The 19,953-nt window shown below is 35.1% G+C and overlaps 1 protein-coding gene across 56 annotated transcripts in view; it reads left to right on the top strand.

Moving 5' to 3' along the window:
* Nucleotides 1-19,953, top strand: part of arvcfb (ARVCF delta catenin family member b) — a 428,020-nt gene that overhangs the window by 344,899 nt on the left and 63,168 nt on the right. For 28 of the 56 annotated variants that reach the window (XM_087252466.1, XM_087252459.1, XM_087252463.1 and 25 more), the window contains 3 exon segments: nucleotides 8,500-8,617; nucleotides 12,903-13,074; nucleotides 17,333-17,350. In XM_087252466.1, the coding sequence (XP_087108592.1) occupies nucleotides 8,500-8,617; nucleotides 12,903-13,074; nucleotides 17,333-17,350 (308 nt within the window). 56 annotated transcript variants of the gene reach the window in all.

Below are 19,953 nucleotides of genomic sequence, written 5' to 3'. Positions count from 1 at the left end.
TTCGCTGACCCATCAAAGCAGCCCATTGATTGCAAAAATTGAGACATCGGATCATGTTATCTTTCTCCATTAAAGTGTTCTTGAGCTTAAGCAATATGCTGTAGTGCTATTGTTGTGGTGCCTGCAGTAATCCTACTATTCCTGGATTCTCATATTGTGGTTGCACTCTTGACATTGTGGCATTAAGTCGGTTTAATGTTGGCTTGTTTGGCTGTGACTGTCCTTGTTTGACCTGCCTGTGCTGGATAAGCCTCGACACACAGGTCTGATTGTCTAAATCAGCTTGTGCTAGTGGCAGAATCAGGTCAGTGTAGTTCAGTTTCATGACCTCAAGTACTGTATACTCTCATTAAATCTCCATCTGTGTGATTGCAAGAGTAGACTGTATGGTAACACTTTATTTTGATGGTCCGTTTGTTACATTGCATCTACATGTCAACTAATTCTCATTAGATTATAAGTAAACTGTTAAGTTTGGGTTAGGGCTGGGGTTAGGGTTAGTGTAAGTTGACATGAACTTGCAAAGTTTCTTATAGTCAGTTAAATGTCTGTTAAAGGAGCAATATTAACAGATATTAGACAGTCTGCTTGTACTCTAATGGACCATCAAAATAAAGTGTTAATGACTTTACTTCCAACACAATGTTGGTTATAGTAAATATAAGTAAAATACTTTGTAATATCATTGCAAAGATTAAATAGTTTAGTTATTAGCGTAGAAAAATCACTTTGTTTAACAGGACTTGGGAAATATTTGTGAAATAATTAAAATTTAACAGGATGGCTATTCATTAGTGTGATATTGACAGAATTATTTATGCTATTCAATATGTATTATTAAAAAATATTTGCTGTTTGTGTTTTTGTACATGTCATCGATAAATATGGCACACTAATCACCAGCATGCGGTGAGAAGTTCTTGTGATAATGAGGAATTCATTAAATCTTCCATTCAAATTATTCGTTACAAACGGCTGATTCATTTAGAAAGACAAGACGTTAATATTAATGGATCATTGAATTAGGAGTGCACTCCAAAATATAAAAAAAAAAATTTAATTCATGAAAGGAAGCTCATGGTTTTATTCTGAGATGCACACAATTTCTTATTCACCTTTAACTGAAACTCTTTCTTAATAAAACAATCTATATTAATTGCATTTTTTAATATGTGCTCATAACTATATAGCCTCATTCTATCAGGCTTAACCTCACAGCAAATGTATTTTGACTCTCATAAACATGTTTTTATGTAGTTATTTTTTGTAAAGTGTATGACTTTCTCCATACTGTCGGCTTGTACAGTTTTGAAACAACAAGTATGTTTACTTGGACTCCAATTTTCAGATTTTAATATGATTAAGACAATATTGTGATTAGGAGTCTACCATGTAAACAGCCATTTTTTTAAATTAATTTAATCTGACTAAAGTGATAATCAAACTAAACTGAAATCGAATTAGGACATGTGGAGCATGTAGATGTTATTAAAGTACAGTACAGACACCTTAAACTATTACCATCATGTAGGATTTTCGCTGCATTTTGCAACAGGATATTTCATACACACACTGCTGTTTGATGTTATTCTCTGCAACTATTGAGTCAGTAAAGGACCACAGACACATACACTGAGAAATGCTGAGGGTTTTTTTCTCCCATTTGGCGTGCGGTATCAAATTCTATTAAATCAACACTATTCCAGCAGTTCATACTCCATTTAATATCTCGTTTGTTACAGAGGGCATGCATGAAATGTTCCTGAATGAAAGTTAAAGTGCAAAACTGCAGTTAAAGTGGACAAATTAAAAATGAAACACCGAAATTACATGAAACTCCGGAGGAAATGTGGATGGCGTGGTGACGCAATGATGTTAATTAAATTATGTGCTAGAACATGTAAAACGGGATCATGAAAGAAACACTCAAAAAGCAACTCATGTAAACACCTTAATCATATTATTCTCTTATTCAGATTAATAATTCGATTAATGATGTCTATGCAAACGTAGCCAATGATAATATTATCATAAACTGTAAATATGTGGTCAGGATGTTTCTGAAATGTGTGTGTAGAATTTCACCACCAAACAAATGTCGCATTCATCCCTTTTTCTTGAATTTTTCCCTGTGTTGTGGTTTGTGCTGTGTTGTGTGTGAAGCTCCCTCTGTTTGCTCTTTAGCAGCCAGGCCTTTAATCTCCTGCTGCTAGTTGTGCTGCAACCTGCTGGGCCCAGTCCAACTTCTGCTTGCTACTCTATATGTGTCTTTTTCTCTCTGTGTTTATACACTTTTATCAATTTTTCCTCTATTCCTTGTTTATTTTAGCTATGTTTTTTTATTGTAACCCATACACCAGCAAACCAAAAAAAAAAAAAAGTTATTGACCAAATTTATGTTGACTTCAACTAATAGCAACCATTAAAAAGAATGAATATAGTTAAATTATTAGCTCTCCTGTAAAATGTTACTACTTTTTCAAGTATGTTGATGTTTTAAGTTTTGATACTGTGTTCAGCCTAAACTGCAGTTTTCAGGCCTAGGTTAAATTGGCAAAGTAGGTTAATTAGGCAAGTCATTGAATAACAGTACTTTGTTTTGTATTTAAAAAAATATTGAACAATATCTAATAATATTGACCTTAAAATATTTTAAAATAAGTTATTTTATTTTTTATTAAATATTTATTTTTACAATATCTAATAATATGGACCTTAATGGGCCCAAATTGTGCCAAGAAAATATCCCCCACACCATTACAACACAAGCAGCAGCCTAACCATTGAAACAAGGCAGGTTGGATCCATGCTTTCTTGTTGTTGATGCCAAATTCTGAAAAAAAGGTGTGGTCTTCTGCTGCTGTAGCCCTTCCGCTTCAAAGGTGGACGTGCTGTGTGATCAGAGATGCTCTTCTGCATAGTTGTAATTTGAGGTGTACCTAATAAAGTGGCTCATGAGTGTATATATTATAGAAAACACTGTGGAAATGTCCTTGTTTTGTTAAAACTAATTTAGAAAATATTTGAACATGAATAAAAATATCACTGGAGAGCTAATAAGTTTGCCTTCAACTGTGTGTGTATATATGAAATTTATTTTTGAAAATAGCAAAAACAATAGTTTTTTTTATTTAATTAAAATTGTGGGTAAATCAAATAGTTTTTCAATAATGATGATTTATTTATATTTAGTTCAGAAACGTTACATTGATCTAATGCCTTTCATTTCTTTCCTCCGTCTTTAGAGGAGCATCTAGAAGTGTGTCCTGCATGTGAATTACCCTAAAAAAAGAAATCCCCCATTTCTTGCCTTCTTTTACTCTTGCTCAAGCTCCTTTTCTCTCCTTAGCTCATTCTTGTTTTGTCAGTGCTGTGCCTGCCTCTTGCTCTGTGACAGGTCAATCAGTGTTATCAGGTTAATAGTGCCTCAGCGGGTCTACAGGATGTTTCAGTGAGGGCTGCTTGCACCGCCATCCTGGCATCATGTGTTTGCAGCTCTCAGCAGGTCACCAACACACATCATCAAAGACCTGCGGTTGGGCACAAACGCCACTCCATCCTCATCCTGTCTTTATAGCCTCCGCTCAGCCTGTATCCATGGAAACTGTATCCAGTGACATCTGTTGCCTAGTAAGCTGCTGGAGGCAGAGTTTGGTTCCTGTCTCTCGGTTGGCACCTGGAGACCCTTGATTTATTTCTTTGTCCATTGTGAAAAATGTGCACATTTGTAATTCCCGATTAAGTGCATCCATTTCCTGTTTAAACTTGAGAGGTTTGAAGGTCCTAAGCCCAGGGACAAAGTGTTTATCAGTGAGATACTCACTTAGTTTTAGGATTCTGACCATATTTCTTGGAAAAAATATGAAATTAATAAATATATCGGGGTTAGCAGTTGACTGTTATCTGCAGCATGTTTTACCTCCAAAACAACACTGTAAAATCATGTTGGGACAACATGAAGGAATTGAGTTAGCTGATTTTTTTATACATTTAAGTGGATTGAACATAAAACAATTAAGTTGTCCACCAAAAAATCAATAATTGTGTTGTTTCAGCTAATTTTATGTAAGTAGTTTAAACAAGCAGAACAGACAGAAGATTTAAGCATTCAAAGCTCACTCACATTTGCTAGTTTTTATGACATCACCATGCACTTCATGTCCTTAGTTGATATTCTGACCAATCAAATGCTGTCTAGTATCTGAAACGTCCATCCCTCTTTAAAAATGAGATTCCCTCAGTGACATTTTCTTTGGTGTTGCACTACAAATTTGCTCTTTGGCATTAATCTTAACATTATAAGCTTTTGATTTTCTCAACAATAGTCCTCACGCTTTCAAAGACAAACATAGGAAGGTTTTGTTTTTCAGGTTTTGAAGCCAGGGAAGATCTTTTTTTTTTTTTTTTTTTTCAATAAAACCGATGTGAAGGGATTTCATTAAAAATTTGCACAAACAGCTGCTTATATATCAATCATGTTTAGGAAAAACATGCTAAGTGCGCACATCTAGGGCTCTCTTTTTATCGATCTAAGCACAAAGTCTAAAGCATTAAGGGCATGTCCGAATTCACTTTTGCTATTTTAAGAATGAAAAAAATACAGTCCTGGCATATGGTCTAACAGGGCTGTGCTTATTCTCTTCAGAGTTATGGGTGTGTTTTTAGTATAACATGCATTAAACCAATCAGAGTGTCAACTCATATTTCCTTTAAGAGTGAGTTGTGTGACACATTTGCTATTTACATGGCAGACTTTGTAAGTGGAAAAACTGAAAGCTTTGAGAAAACAATTAAACAAACCATCTGCAGCGAGAGGATAAAAAACAAAGCTCCTTCAATCGGCCTCTTTACTTTCTCTTTACTTTGACTCTTTGATCCATTACTTTCGCGGATAAGAAAATGGTGTTGTACACACTCCACTGTAGACATCCATTCATTCATTCATTTTCTTGTCGGCTTAGTCCCTTTATTTATCCAGGGTCGCTGTAGTAGAATAAATCACCAACTTATCCAGCACGTTTTTACACAGCAGCAACCCATCTCTGGGAAACATCCACACACACAGACACTCATACACTACGGACAATTTAGCCTACCCAATTCACCTGTACCGCATGTCTTTGGACTGTGGGGGAAACCGGAGCACCCGGAGGAAACTCACGCAAACGCAGGGAGAACATGCAAACTCCACACAGAAACGCCAACTGAGCCGAGTTTGCGAACCAGTGACCTTCTTGCTGTGAGGCGATAGCACTCCCTACTGCACCACTGCTTCGCCCTCTGTAGACATCCATTAGCCTACATATTTAATTCTGTTTGTTAAGCGCAGAGATTTGTTTCAAAACTATTTCTAAATTCAATTCTAGTAAACAAATAAATTAACAATAATAACGAAAGGTGGTCAAAAAACTGAGTTATATCAAAACATACGTGCTATTCTTATGCCCCATATAGTGATACATACGTCTCCAAAACTCAACAGGTGAACAAATCTAAACTTGTTTTTATTGAAACAAATATAAATGTGCAGATAATATATTATACAGATAATAATAATAACATTATATAAATGCAAATTGTCATGAATAAACTGAAAAAAAAACCTTGAGATGATAATATGATATTTTATATAGAGATGAGATGATATTTTACAATGTATAAGGGTTATTTTCCTCAAGAATGAAAATGTTGTTATTAATGACCTTCATGCATATGCTTTGTTCATATGCAGAGCACAAATGAAGGTATTTTAGATTAATTAAGAGCTCCCTCATCTTCCACAGCAATGGTCACAAGATGTCCAAAGTCCAGAAAAGCAACCAAAAACATTCTCAAAGCATTCCAGGGTGCACCTTTATTACATGCATTATGGTGTTTCATGTTGTTCTGCTGACAATAATGCATACATCGATGATCAATAAAAGTGTCTGTTGTAAACATACATCCTGATCAGATGCCTAAGACATTGAAATAAGACATAAGACATTTATTTTGGTTATTTATGATTTACTTGACTATTATTTAAGCACAATCATTCCACATGACCTGTACCTGCATTTATAATTAGGGATTTTCCTGGCATCGGAGTAAACACCATCAAACAACTATAGATTTTTTTTGTTTATGCAGTCCCACAATGCCATGTGTTCGATTTTCAAACTGTGATTTAGGTCCAAGCAATTGTAGGCAATTGTCCATACTGTGCTAACTGTCTTTCAGGCATTCGGGAGAAAAAAGACAGGTAGCTATAAAATCACAATCCATCTCTCTTATATCTGGGCCGCAGCCACAACAGATGTACAGCTGGAAAACGTTACACTCCATATGGGTGTTATACTGCAAATGGGTTTAAATTTCTCATGCTGGAAAGAGACCCGTTTGTTTGGCAGGTTGCTGGTTTCATTTATGTTTTCTCCAGTTGTCTTTTCATAGTGATGACTTTTTTTATGGGTCGGAGTTTAACTTGGCAATCTAGTTATAAAAATCTACAGCTTGAACAGCTGGTAGGAAAGCATTTTCAGGATAAAGGATGAAGAACCCAGATGGCTTCTGATTCCTGCTCAGGTTGTTGACACATCTGACATTCTGTTCATTTTTTTATGTGAACTAAACTTCACTGAGATCATCAATGATGGGGTGTTAGGAAGTTTAAATGTTTGATACAGTTTGAATGTCTGTACATTGTTTATCATATGTGTCCATTAAGATCTTAAAAAATAATCAGTGTGTATATGTAGAGTTTAGATATAAAAACCTCTAAATGCCATCTAAAATTAGCCTTTTTCTCAGTTCGTTGTTTGTAGTTTCAGTAATTTTGCTTTTATTGCAATAGGTCATAGGTTATTTTCATTGCCTTTAATGTGAAATAACTGAACATAAGCATAGGAGGTTGAGAAAAATGCAACTTTTAAAAAACAAATTACAGAGAGAACTTAAAAGTTTTTGCATCTGAACACTACACTGCAAAAAATGATTTTCTTACTTGGATTTTTTTTATCTTGTTTCTAGTCTAAATATCTGATTATTTTTCAAATCAAATATCATTTTCTAGACAAGCAAAACTTATTGTCTTGTTTTAAGAATTATTAAGCCAAAATTGAGTGAGTTTTTCCTTAAAACAAGCAAAGTAATCTGTCAACAGGGTAAGCAAAATAATCTTATTTTAAATCAAAAACAATATTATTTTTCTTACCCCATGGACAGATTACTTTGCTTGTTTTAAAGAGAAACTCACTCAATTTTAACTCATTATTTTGCAAAAAAAGACGATAATATTACGCATCTAAAAAATGCATCTTAATTAATTTTATTTTTTATTTTTTTGCATTTACTGGATTAATTAAATGTTAATATTTTATTTGTTTTATAAAGGTCTTATTAAGAAAAGTTCTGATTTGAATTAATAATAATGTACTTTAAAGCATACTTTTTTTTTTTTTTTTTTTTTAGAAAATGACATTTGAACAAAAATAAAATGTTTTTGTTTAATGTAATTGAGAATCAGGATTATTTCACCAAATATTGTTTTTCTTAACTTTACTAACTCATTTAAAATCAAAACATTTATTATTGTGTAAAAAATGTATAAAAATGTCTGAAAACATAGCGTTTTGCATTATTTTATACAAAAAACAAATCGTTGTAAACAACTACAGTTTTATTAAAATATAGTGGTCATGAGTAGTTAACAGAATAAAACCAAAATTACGTTTATAAATCATAAATCCAAAATCTTTTATTTTATTATTTTATTATTTTTTTATTTTTATTTTTTTGCATATATACTGTCAAGTCCACGATTATTAATACCCAGGATATGAATAATTTCAGGCTTAACTATATAGTAATATATCGTACACTGTTGTACACTGAAAAAAAATATTTCTGCAAAACTGTTGCAAACTATTTATATAGGCTGAATTTAGTAATGTTCAATTTAAGCACAATCTCCCCACAGCAAGAGTTGGCTGGGTCAGTTGGCATTTCTGTCTGGATTTTGCATGTTCTCCCCGTGTTGGGTTTCCTCCGGGTGCTCTTGTTTCCCCCACAAGTCCAAAGACATGTCGTATAGGTAAATTGAACTAAATTGGTCATAGTGTATGTGTGTGAATGCAAGAGTGTATGGGTGTTTCCCAATGTTGGGTTGCAGCTGGTAGGACTTCCACTGTGTAAAACATATGCTGGATAAGTTGGTGGTAAATTCCAGTGTGGCGACCCCTGATTAATAAAGGGACTAAGCCAAAAAGAAATGAATGAATCTGTCAATCAACTAAATAAGTTCAGCCCATGAATTGTTTTCAAACACTTATCTAATAAAAAATCAGTAAATCCAGTGAATCAACTCTGAATAATTTTTTTCAGTGTACTTCTACAAGAGCAGTTTGAGAACAGTTTCAAAGTAGCTTCCTTCAGCAATTTGTTTTTCCAAATGTGTCAGCTTATGATGTGTAATTAGTGCAAATGACTGGTGCTTACCCATGTATTTTCTGTTTGTGGTAGGAATGTGAGTTCAGACGGTGCAGAGGCGCGCAGACGCTTGAGGGAGTGTGAGGGACTGGTGGATGCTTTGCTGCATGCACTTCAGTCTGCTGTGGGCAAGAAGGACATGGATAACAAGGTAAGGGTTTTCAGCAGAAAGAGCTGCATGGTTCCTGCATACATCATTGTTTAATCGTCATTTCACAGGCACACTTTAAAAAACTAAACTGAATCATCATTAAAAACTGTTGAAATCAGAATAATTAAACCCCCTTTGAATTTTTAAAATCTTTTTTTATATATATTTACCAAATTATGTTTAACAAAGCAAGGAAATTTTCACATTATGTCTGATAATATATATATTTTTTTCCGCAGAAAGTCTTTTTTGTTTTATTTCAGCTAGAATAAAAGCAATTTTTAATTTTTTAAATATCATTTTAAGGTCAAAAATATTAGCCCCTTTAAGCTATATTTTCTTTTCAATAGTCTACAGAACAAACCATTGTTATACAATAACTTGCCTAATTACCCTAACCTGCCTAGTTAACTTAATTAACCTAGTCAAGCCTTTAAATGGCACTTTAAGCTGTATAGAAGTGTCTTGAAAAATATTTAGCAAAACAATATTTACTGTCATCATAGCGAAGATAAAATAAATCAGTTATTAGAACTGAGTTATTAAAACTATTATGTTTTAACTATGTTTAAATGCTGTGGACTACAAACCTCCAGCTGTTGCCGTGATTTCAAAGTGCAAATGTGGTGTAAAAATCACTTTAATATCATTCAGTTAAGTTTAATATAATCAATTAAAAGCATATTAGGCATCAATTAAAATCATAATCTCTTTAAGAGTAATAAAGCATGTCCTCCTAGGCTTCAGTTCATGGAATCAGGTAAACACAGTGGAGACACTTCCCTGTCTAAGCATATGTAACCCAGTGAGGTATAAAACAATGCATTGCATCGCAAAAACAAAACAATGCATCACTCGTCTATGTTGTGTAAAATGTTTGTAGCCCACCCCCGTGTTGTCTGCAACAATGCTCTCATGATACAGAAATGCTCAACAGAAATGACTGCAATTGGCTGTGAAGGTCAGTTCATCTCATTTCACTGAGTGTAAACACATTTACATGGACACTGGAGCATTTTATAGCCACAAAGATCTGTCGTTTCATCAGCAGATCGCTCGTCTATGTTTGCACTCAGTAAACATTAGTGAAGTGCGGTAAACTGATGACCTTTAGAGCCAATCATAATCATCTCTGTTGAGCCCTGTTGAACACAATGGCAAATCAACTGTGTTTAAGAATGTATCAAAAGAAATTCAGTTACGTGACAAGTCTAATATAGTGAAAGAATCATTTAATTTACTTGAGTTTGATAAATGGCATCTAAAACGTGTGTTTGGGAAAGATAACGTTAGCTAATTAGTGCTACTTCACTTAACTTAGCTGAAAATGAAGTTGGATAACCCTTTTTATTTTCACTATCCATTCAGAAAGCAGTGAGATGATAAATTTGTGTCACTTTCTTTTCGCTAATAAGCCAGGTACACAACAATACGCCATCACAGACGCCGTTCATGTGGGACTCCAGGTGACACTTCTGCGTTTCTTCTCACCGCAGCCTCGCTTTTGCTTTTAAAATGGCAGCCGCATTAAAATCAGTCTAGAAAAATAAAAACAACTTGACTATAGATGGGGGTTAAACTAAATGGACAAAGCAAACTGTTTCCTGAAATATAATCTAATTTAACATCGCTGAAATAATAGTGTGCAGTTTAGCTGTAAATACTTTACACATAAAAAAATGTGTTTATTTCTATGAAAGTACAATTGGTTTCAAAATCACAAAAAAAAAATGATGTTCTGTTCAAAATGTGATGTTTTTTGGTTGAGCAGGGAGGAAATTAAGCATAAAAAATCTTCTTTTTTTAAATTAAACAATGCAGTGTCTATACTGCGATCATGTCAGACTATAAAAAAACAACTATTGTTTGGTTATCCTTATAAAAATCGACAAAATGTGAAATATATGACTGCGTTTCTAATCAAATGAGCAAGACACAGCTTATCATGATTATAGCACTGCATTTGTGCTGTATAATATCAAGTGATGTTTGTTCACGCATCAATTAAAACAGCAGGTTAAAAGATCAGTCCTGATCGTGCAGTGGTAAATAAAACAACAACACTTTATATATTTCCGTACACAAACCTTTAATAAACAATGGTACGTGTGTATCATTACATTGCTGATATAAACAGGGGATGTGATCCTGGATTAACATCTATGTTTGAAAATGTAATCCATACCTAATCCCTACCCCTAAACCTAACCCTGTAACTGTAAATTATTCCCAAACTCAGAGAGAATTAATAGTTGGTTAACAATAATGTAGAAGCACATAACTCTAACTGTAAGCCTAACCATAACATAAACTGTAAACTTATTCTTTAAATCTGATTGACTGATTGGAATGTTGTTCCAGGATCGACATGGATGTTACCTAGTTGGTAACCGCTAACATATATTGTTCATCCTAAAGTGGTTATTTTGCAATACTAATTGCCTTCCTGCACATTTTCCAACTTATTACTTTGCTTCTTTAAACATAAATAAATTGACCCACAGTACAGATTTGAATAGTTGTAATTTGAGAAAGGAAAGAGGCCATGCCATGTATCCAATTACATGCCTGGCATTGTGGCCATTTATACAGTTTAGCCAGACAAAAACATAGTACTGTAGTGTTATTTATACAGTTCAGCCCAAAAGTTTAGCCATTTATACAGTTTAGCATAACAAAAACAGATTAGTATTATATAAACAGAGAAAACTATATTTTGATACATTTACAGTGCATCCGGAAAGTATTCATAGCGCTTCACTTATTCCACATTTTTATTATTTTACAGCTTTATTCCAAAATAGATCAAGTTCATTTATTTCCTTAAAATTCTAAATACAATACCCCATAATGACAATGTGACAAAAGATTTCTTGAAATTGTTGCAAATATATTTAAAATAAAAAAGCTGAAAAATCACTTGTACATAAGTATTCACAGCCTTTGCTCAATACTTTGTTGATGCACCTTTGGCAGCAATTACAGCCTCAAGTCCTTTTAAATATGATACCACAAGCTTGGCACACCTGTCTTTGGCATTTTTGGACATTCCTCTTTCCAGTACCTCTCAAGCTCTATCAGATTGTATGGGAAGCAACAGTGTACAGCCGTTTTCAGATCTCTCCAGAGATGTTCAATACTATTTAGGTCTGGGCTCTGGCTGGGCCACTCAATGACTTTCACAGAGTTATTGTGAAGCCACTCCATTGATATTTTGGCGGTGTGCAGTGGGTCATTGCCCGGCTAGAAGATAAATCGTCGCCACGGTCTAAGTTCAAGTGTACTCTGAAGCAGGTATTTATTCAGGATGTCTCTCTACATTGCTGCATTCATCTTTCCCTCTATTTTGACTAGTCCTCCAGTTCCTGCTTCTGAAAAACATCCCCACAGCATGATACTGCCACCACCATGGATGGTATTGGCTTGGTGATAAGCGGTGCCTGGTTTTCTCTAAACGTAACACCTGGCATTCACTCTAAAGTTTAATCCCATCAGACCAAAGAATTTAGGCCTTTATCATACTGGCCCGATTTGTGGATTGCTGCACAGATGGTTGTCCTTCTGTAAGGTTCTCCTTTCTCTAAAGAAGAACGCCAGAGCTCAGACAGAGTGACCATCCCGCTATTGATCACCTCCCTGACTAAAACCCTTCTCCCCCGATCACTCAGCTTAGATGGCCGGCCAGCTTTAGGAAGAGTCCTGGAGATTCCAAGCATCTTTCACTTACGGATGATGGAGGCCACTGTGCTCATTAGAACTTTCAGAGCAGCAGAAATTTTTGTGTAACCTTCCCCAGCCTTGTGCCTCAAGACAATCCTGTTTCAGAGATCTACAGACAATTCCTTTGTCTTCATGCTTGGTTTGTGCTTTGACATGCACTGTCAACCCTGGGACCTTATATGGACAGGTGGATGCCTTTTTAAATCATGTCCAATCACCTGAATTTACCACAGGTGAACTCCAATTAAGCTGCTGAAACATCTCAAGAATGTTCAGTGGAAACAGAATGTACCTGAGCGCAATTCTGAGCTTTGTGGCAAAGGCTGTGAATACTTATGTATTGATTTTTCACTATATGGGGTATTGTGTGTAGATTTTTGGAGGAAATAAATGAATTTAATCCATTTTGCAATAAGGCTGTAACATTGAAAACATGCGGAAAAAGTGAAGCGCTATAAATACTTTCCGGATGCACTGTGTGTAGCTTTTAATAGACAAAGATTACATTTTGTGTGTTTTGCATTTATGTAATTGTTTTCAATATTTCTCTGTTGCTGTCTGTCAGTCTGTGGAAAACTGTGTTTGCATCATGAGGAACCTGTCGTACCATGTACACAAGGAGGTTCCAGGAGCTGAGAAGTTTCAGGACCCGTCGGCTCTTCAGGCCCCCGGCCCTGCTGGCACTCAGAGGAAGAAGAAAGATGATGCAGGCTGTTTCGGCGGAAAGAAAGCCAAAGGTCATTATCGAATTCTCCTTCATCTCATTTGTGTGCTTTATATTTAAACAAAACAACAAAAAACATTACTGACTGCCTTAATATTGCTGCCACAGGTTCACTGAGGGCAGAATGATTCTAGCATTAACACATCAACATCATAAATAGCAGAGCTAAATGGCGTTCGAGTCTTTGTTTGTTTGCCCTGTGCTCTTTTGTGGCTCACAATTCATAATTGGAGTGTGTGTGTCTGGGGTACCAATGTTGAATCAATATTCATCTTGACGTGAAAGGTGGGTGTAGGTTCCGTGTCTGTGGTGTTGCATTGTCTAAGCTGAATAAGTTCTCTTAACACTTTGCTTTTAAACTGTTGTCGCTAAACGTACTCCTCCTTAACACTGTGCCAAGAGAGCTGATTCATTTTCAGGTTCCAGATGGTTACAAGGATTTTTTTTGAGTAATATTAATTATTTTTTGTTCTCTCCCAAATGAACTGATGAGAGTCCTCTTGAATGCATTATTGAACTGAATTAGCAAATTGATTCTCCAACAGGCGTACTCATTAAACACCCTGCAGGAGCAAAGAAACCAGAATGTGCGGGAAAAAATGGTAATGATAAAAACATTTATGGCATACTGTGCCTCATGGACTATTTTTAATGAAGTTTGTTTATCTGTCAGTGGCCCTGGAGACATGAATTGTAGATGCCAGTATATTTACACCAAAAATTGCCTCAATCAAGCATTAAGATAAATTGTACAATACTTTCGACATACCCATTTTTCTATTAATATTATTCTTGAGTTAAAAGGCATTCTGTAACTGACCCTTGCAACGTGTCCTAACAGCAACAAGATTGCAAGGACAAACAATTTGTCTGTCCACATTAGACATGACACAACAGAAACATTTAAATACCACACACATTCAGAAGTGCAGAATACTCACTGCACACCCAAATAAATGAACAGCTTTATTATCGAATTATTGAATTGTTCGTGATGAAACAAAAGAATGCACACACTGTTTATTTTACCTATTTTGCAAAAGTACTTTTATTGTAAAAAAAAAACACTTTTATTGTTGTTGTGAGTGTACAGAAAAAGTAGAAACTAGCAGATTCAAATGGTGTATAACATGTATTTGTGTGACCAAAATCAACAGAGTATTCTTAGTGTCTTTTGCATTGATAAGGGGGAAAAAACCTGCTAATCACACCAGTGTGATCTGGTGTCCTCAGAGGGTTAAACCTCATTAACATTATTAAAAGTACATTCTGAGTGACTGTCGTTTTTGGGTTAAGTTCTGCCATTCATATGCTTTCAGTATGGCTATAAATGTCACATAAAATGGTAACTACTGGTAGCATTTAACATTGAATTAAGCACATAATCAGTTCCTGATGTGATTATTGTCAAAGTAGTATATGCTGTTGTTTAGCCATGACAGAGCCGAAATAGAAGTCGTTTCTAAAATCATATCTTTGGGAATCACTGTTGCTGATGCAGTGAGTTGCTGCATGAACTCCTCAGAAAAACAAATAGTAATATGCAGTGTGCATTTGAATGATATATTCAGACTTGACATGAAGTAAACAAATAAAAAATTTACGTTATAGCCTGCAGGTCACAGGATAAAACTGAACTGAAACATCACCTAACAAAACAGACTGACGGTAGCAAAAAGATGATTCCCCAGATGTCAGAGATGACTGACACCCTTAGAGCTTTTTAGATTAAAAGCAGCCATCTAGATCAGTGGTTTTCATTTTAATTGATGTGACCCTTAATATAAAACCATTTAAATGCAAGTCAAGTTGTAAGAAGAGCATCAAACACTCCATTAGTTTTAGTTTTAGTACAGATAATAGTAAGGTGTCATTTGAAACGGTAAATAATTGATTTTTGGGGGGGCTTTTGCTAAATAAAGAAAAAACAAACAGGTCTCACTTTTTTACTGGATATTATGACAAGAGTAGACCTGAGCTTTGTATATTTTTACCTGCTATTTGCATTTCACACTCAAGAATTTCTGCAAAATGGTTTAAGATCAAATCAATCAGTGTCTTTTTTGAGTGTAAGTGTAGTTGGAGTAAATAGTGAGAGGGGATCCGGAAATGTCTTTGTGCTGGGACTCAAACTCAGGACACCTGCAGCACAGTTTCCCTACAGTCTATATTGATGCACTGACCACTATTATACTGTACATAATTGTTCAGTTTTTGAACAAAATGGCAGACAGCAACAGGGACAGATAATACAGGCACTATAATTAATCAGATTTTGTAGTAAATGTAGTCCTGCTCACTTTGATTATAAGCACATACTGTAAAAGTTACATCTTGGCTTTGCACAAATAAAGCAGAATGAGTGTAATTTTTGCCCCACTATCATGTTAGAAACTAAATTAAAAAAAATATTTTTATTATTATTATTTAGCAGTTGGGTTGGGCATGTTAGCATGTCTATCGCAGATGGCCGATCGACATGCTGATCGGGCATGGTGATCCTCCGCCTCGCCCGTCACAACAGCAACCCGCTCACGAAAAATATTCACGTAGGCCCCATTTACACGTATATGTCTTTTAACTTTTTTTTAAATGGCATTTTAAAATAAAACTGATCCTTGTTCACATTGCCGTTTCAACTACCATTTCTGAAAAGCCCTCCTTCCGCACTATACTGCTAAAAAAACATATCACATGACCACACACACACACTTTGTCATGCGCTGCAGCGTACGCTCCAGCAGTCAGTTGGTGCTTTGAGAACAAAACCCCAGGGAGCAGTGCACGTCGGATAGTTTATCAAGAATCTGCCGCTGGATCGCGTCTCACTATAGTTGTTAAACGTGATATTTAATTAAACTTGTCTCTACTATGACTCTTCTGTCTTTTGAATCTATCAGGTAACGTGTCACAGCATCAGTACACTGCTTCAATCTTTCGCTTTCACACTTGTACTTAGTAATTTTAGTGAAAACCTCAGGTTGGTCCTTGTTGGTTGACCAACCAAGTTTGTTAATGCCATTATAATGACACAGATCACTCTGCAGAAAAAGTGATTGGCAGGTGGTAATTTGTGTGTAACTTATCTTTATTTATTTATGATTTGGTTATGGGTAAAACAAAGACCATGCAGCTCGAGTAGTTGAAATGGTAGGCTACAAATAATGAATTCGTTATAATTAATAAATTTTTTATAAATAAATAATTCACCACCACCTGCGGCGACAATGCCATCATCCATGGTGATGTTTAACATTAGACATCGTATGATGCCAAATTGGTCGACATCGCCCAACCCTATTTAACAATATAACTGATTTACTGCAGTTTTTTTTTTTCAAATAAACAAGCATAATAGACCAATCTAACCAATCCCAAATCTTTGAAATGAGTGTATACACTGTTTAAATAACAATCTGTGAATACATTTCTACTCAACAGACTGGCAGCAGTTAATTCAGAGATATTTGGTTTGAATACAGAAAATAACCATTTCCTCAAATTACAAGGTGTAACTGTAAAGCAAACAGAACAAAAAAAAAAGCAGAACAGACTTTACAGTTATAATTCATGAAATTACAGTATATTACTGTTGATCTTTTGTGTTTAAAATATATGTCACATTATATTTCAAAAGCAAAGCAAATGGTCAGATTAAACATTTGACTTTTCATTGTGTTTTCACTTACACTTGAAGTCTTTGCCGCTAACAAATGTCTGTGCAATTACAGTAGATGTGATGTGAATTCCGGTAGCTAGAGCAGAATAACTTGCCTTTGACAGTTTAGCTCACCATGTAATTTGCTCTGCCAGATTTTCTCCAAGCAGTTCCATCACAGTAAGAGAAAACTTGACTGTAGAAGATCAATTATGTTAACGCTCACTATAGCGGTCCAGCAGCAAATACTCCTGTTACATTTTGAATAGCTCTGACACATTGCAAAACACAATGGCATTTGAAACATGTGAATACACTCTGTTTCTTTTAACCGTTTAGTGAATTTGCTGCACAAACTGATAAACTTGTCTCTCCGTCCTCTGGAGCCTTCTTTTGAGGAAACTAATGAAACTGACTCTCTCCTCCACAACAAACTTGCTTTAAAACTTTATAAACACTATGCTTTTGCTGTGTACTTTTAAGTGATCCACAAATAAGTTCTGTCTCCTTTAATACACACACACACACACACACTGAATCTCCTCTCTTCTTTCCCTGCCTGCTTTTTTTTCTTACTGGTTTTTGCTGCCGTTCCTGCGTTGGCTAACTCTAGAGGAATGGTTTAATCAAGGTGAGTGTTTCTTCCTACTTTTCTTCTGTCTGACTTACTCCCTTCAGCATACGTTCACATATCATCTTCTATCTTCTATCTTCATCAAAATAAAGTTTTCATCAGCACCTCTTTTCCACTCTTTCACCTTCCTTTCTTAAATGACTAGCCAATGTTCACCTCTTCAAGGAAATGTCAAACCTGTGCCAATTTAGCCAGTTCAAAGCCTCTTCCTGCTGGCATAGACGTCTGTTGATATCTGTTAACGAAGCCTGGCTTTTGCTTTCTGTCATCTTGGCCATTGCTTTAAAAGGATTGTCCATCCAAAAAAAATAGTCATCATTTACTCGCCCTCATGTTGATCCAGCTTTAATGTGGACACAGAATGGAGAGCTTAGGCAAAATATTCACACTGCTCTTTACCATACAGCAAGGACAAAGCCATGTCTTTAATGTTTGCTTTATAAATAAAATAAATTTGTGTCTACATTTTTTTCTAAGGTAATTATATTGATATAAATATATTAAAAAAGGCTAAATGTTTATTGCCTTGTTGCATTCAGAATGGGAATATGTTGAGAAGTTAGCATTACTGTGTTTGGTTTAACATTTTTAGTATAAAACAGTGATGTTTTAATAGTTTGTTACATCAGTCTTGCTCAGGGTGGCTCAGTGGTCAGTACTGTTGCCTCACTGAAAACATCGCTGGTTTGAGTCCCGGTTGGGTCAGTGGGTATTTCTATGTGGAGTTTACATGTTCTCCCCGTGTTCGCGTGGGTTTTCTCCGTATGTTCCAGTTTCTCCCACTGTCCAAAGACATGCATTATAGGTGAATTGAATAAACTAAATTGGTCGTAGTGTATGTGTATGAATGAGTGTGTTATGGGTGTTTCCCAGTTATAGGTTGCAGCTGAAAGGGCATCCGCTGTGTAAAGTTGGTGTTTTATTCCACTGTGGCGACCTCTGATGAATAAAGAGACTAAGCCAAGGAAAATTAATGAATGAATCAGTCTTGCTTTGTTTTCCTTCTACATTAAAATGAAACTTTGCACTGAAGTTTGAGCTCTGTTGTTTAACACGTAACATTTAATGTAACAATTTTGCCATTTTTAATTCTGTCTATGTGTCATAGGTGAATAGTAACCAGAGCCTGTCAAACTTCAACTTAAAAATCATTTTAAAAGATTCTATAGTGCAAAGGGTTAGTTCACCCAAATAGAAATTTATGTTATTAATTACTCAGTCTTTATTTTTCATTCTCTTAAACCTTTATTCAGAACTTAAAATTAAGATTTTTTTAAATCCAATTAAAAACAATTCAATTGATACTGAAAGTCTATTCACAACAATCTCTGGCTTTAAATGATTCATGCAGAGATCAAAAATTTTATCAAGCAGTTTCTTATAACTTTTTAATCACTTTATAAGATTAACCTACATTGTAAAACAAAATCCATAAATGTGCAGTTTTCTGTATTTTGTGAGTCATGTTTTTATTACATTTTTCAGCCATATATGTATGCTTTTGAATTACATTATAAATTATCTTTCTTTCAACAACTTTAAACCTTGAAAAGTAAAAAAAAAAAAAAAAAAAAAAGACTTTTATAAACATTTTTTGTAGTTTAACATGATATTATGTATGGGATAGTATTGTACATTAAGGTACAAAAACCTTGTAATAAACATTTCCTCTTATATTACACACTTATTTAGATTACTTCTTAAACATTATATTATTTCAAACTACTAAAATGTCAATAAATTTTAAGATTTTTTTTTATTATTAAATCCAAGAGCTCTTTCATCCTCCATAGACAGCAGTGGTGGATTTAGGCATGGGCAATATGGGCGATCGCTCAGGGCAGCATCTTGCTGAAAACAGTACGGGGAGACATGCAGATATAGATTACTTAATGCAAATATTAATAATCCCAGAATAAAGATGTTAGGGGCCATTCACATTTAGCGTCTTTTGCACACGCAAATCTGTTACTCTGTATGCAACCAAAACAACACTGGTGAAACCAAACTGACGCATACGTGTAGAGAAACCTTTCTGCCCTGCTCCTGGTATGAATCCCAGTTGTTTACATGCACACCAATAAAATATGCGCCACTCATTTGCTGTGAAACTGGAGTATGTAGTGGTTTGTCTAAAGTGCCATTCAAACTACAATCGCCACAGTCCAGAGAAGGAACCAAAAACTTTATCAAAACAACTGTTATCATATGATGCTCCCAGAACAATTTTATTTTTTTAAGTTTATACAACTCTATCCACCAATACCTTCTGTCCTGTATCAGGTCATCAGTGCGACATGGAAGCACTGTGTAGCCCATAGTAAACACATATTATGACCTGAAGAAGTTGTTTCTACGGTTCTTTTAGCACACAATAGTGTTCTTGGAGCTACTAACTGTCTAAAGTCACATGAAATGTTTTGGTTTCTTTTCTGGACTTCGTCTCGGGACTGTTGCTGTATATGAAGGATGAGAAAGCTCTTCAATTTCATCTAAAATATTTCATTTGTCTTCTGAAAATGAACAAAGATCTCAGTGGGTTGGAATGACACGAGGGTGCGTAATTAATAACACAATTTACATTTTTGGGTGAACTAACA

The sequence above is a fragment of the Danio rerio genome, chromosome 5 (assembly GCF_052040795.2).
Source record: "Danio rerio strain M-AB ecotype USA chromosome 5, GRCz13ab, whole genome shotgun sequence".
NCBI lineage: Eukaryota > Metazoa > Chordata > Actinopteri > Cypriniformes > Danionidae > Danio > Danio rerio.
The sequence above is the reverse complement of the archived record's forward strand: the minus strand, read 5'-3'. Positions and strand labels throughout refer to the sequence as shown.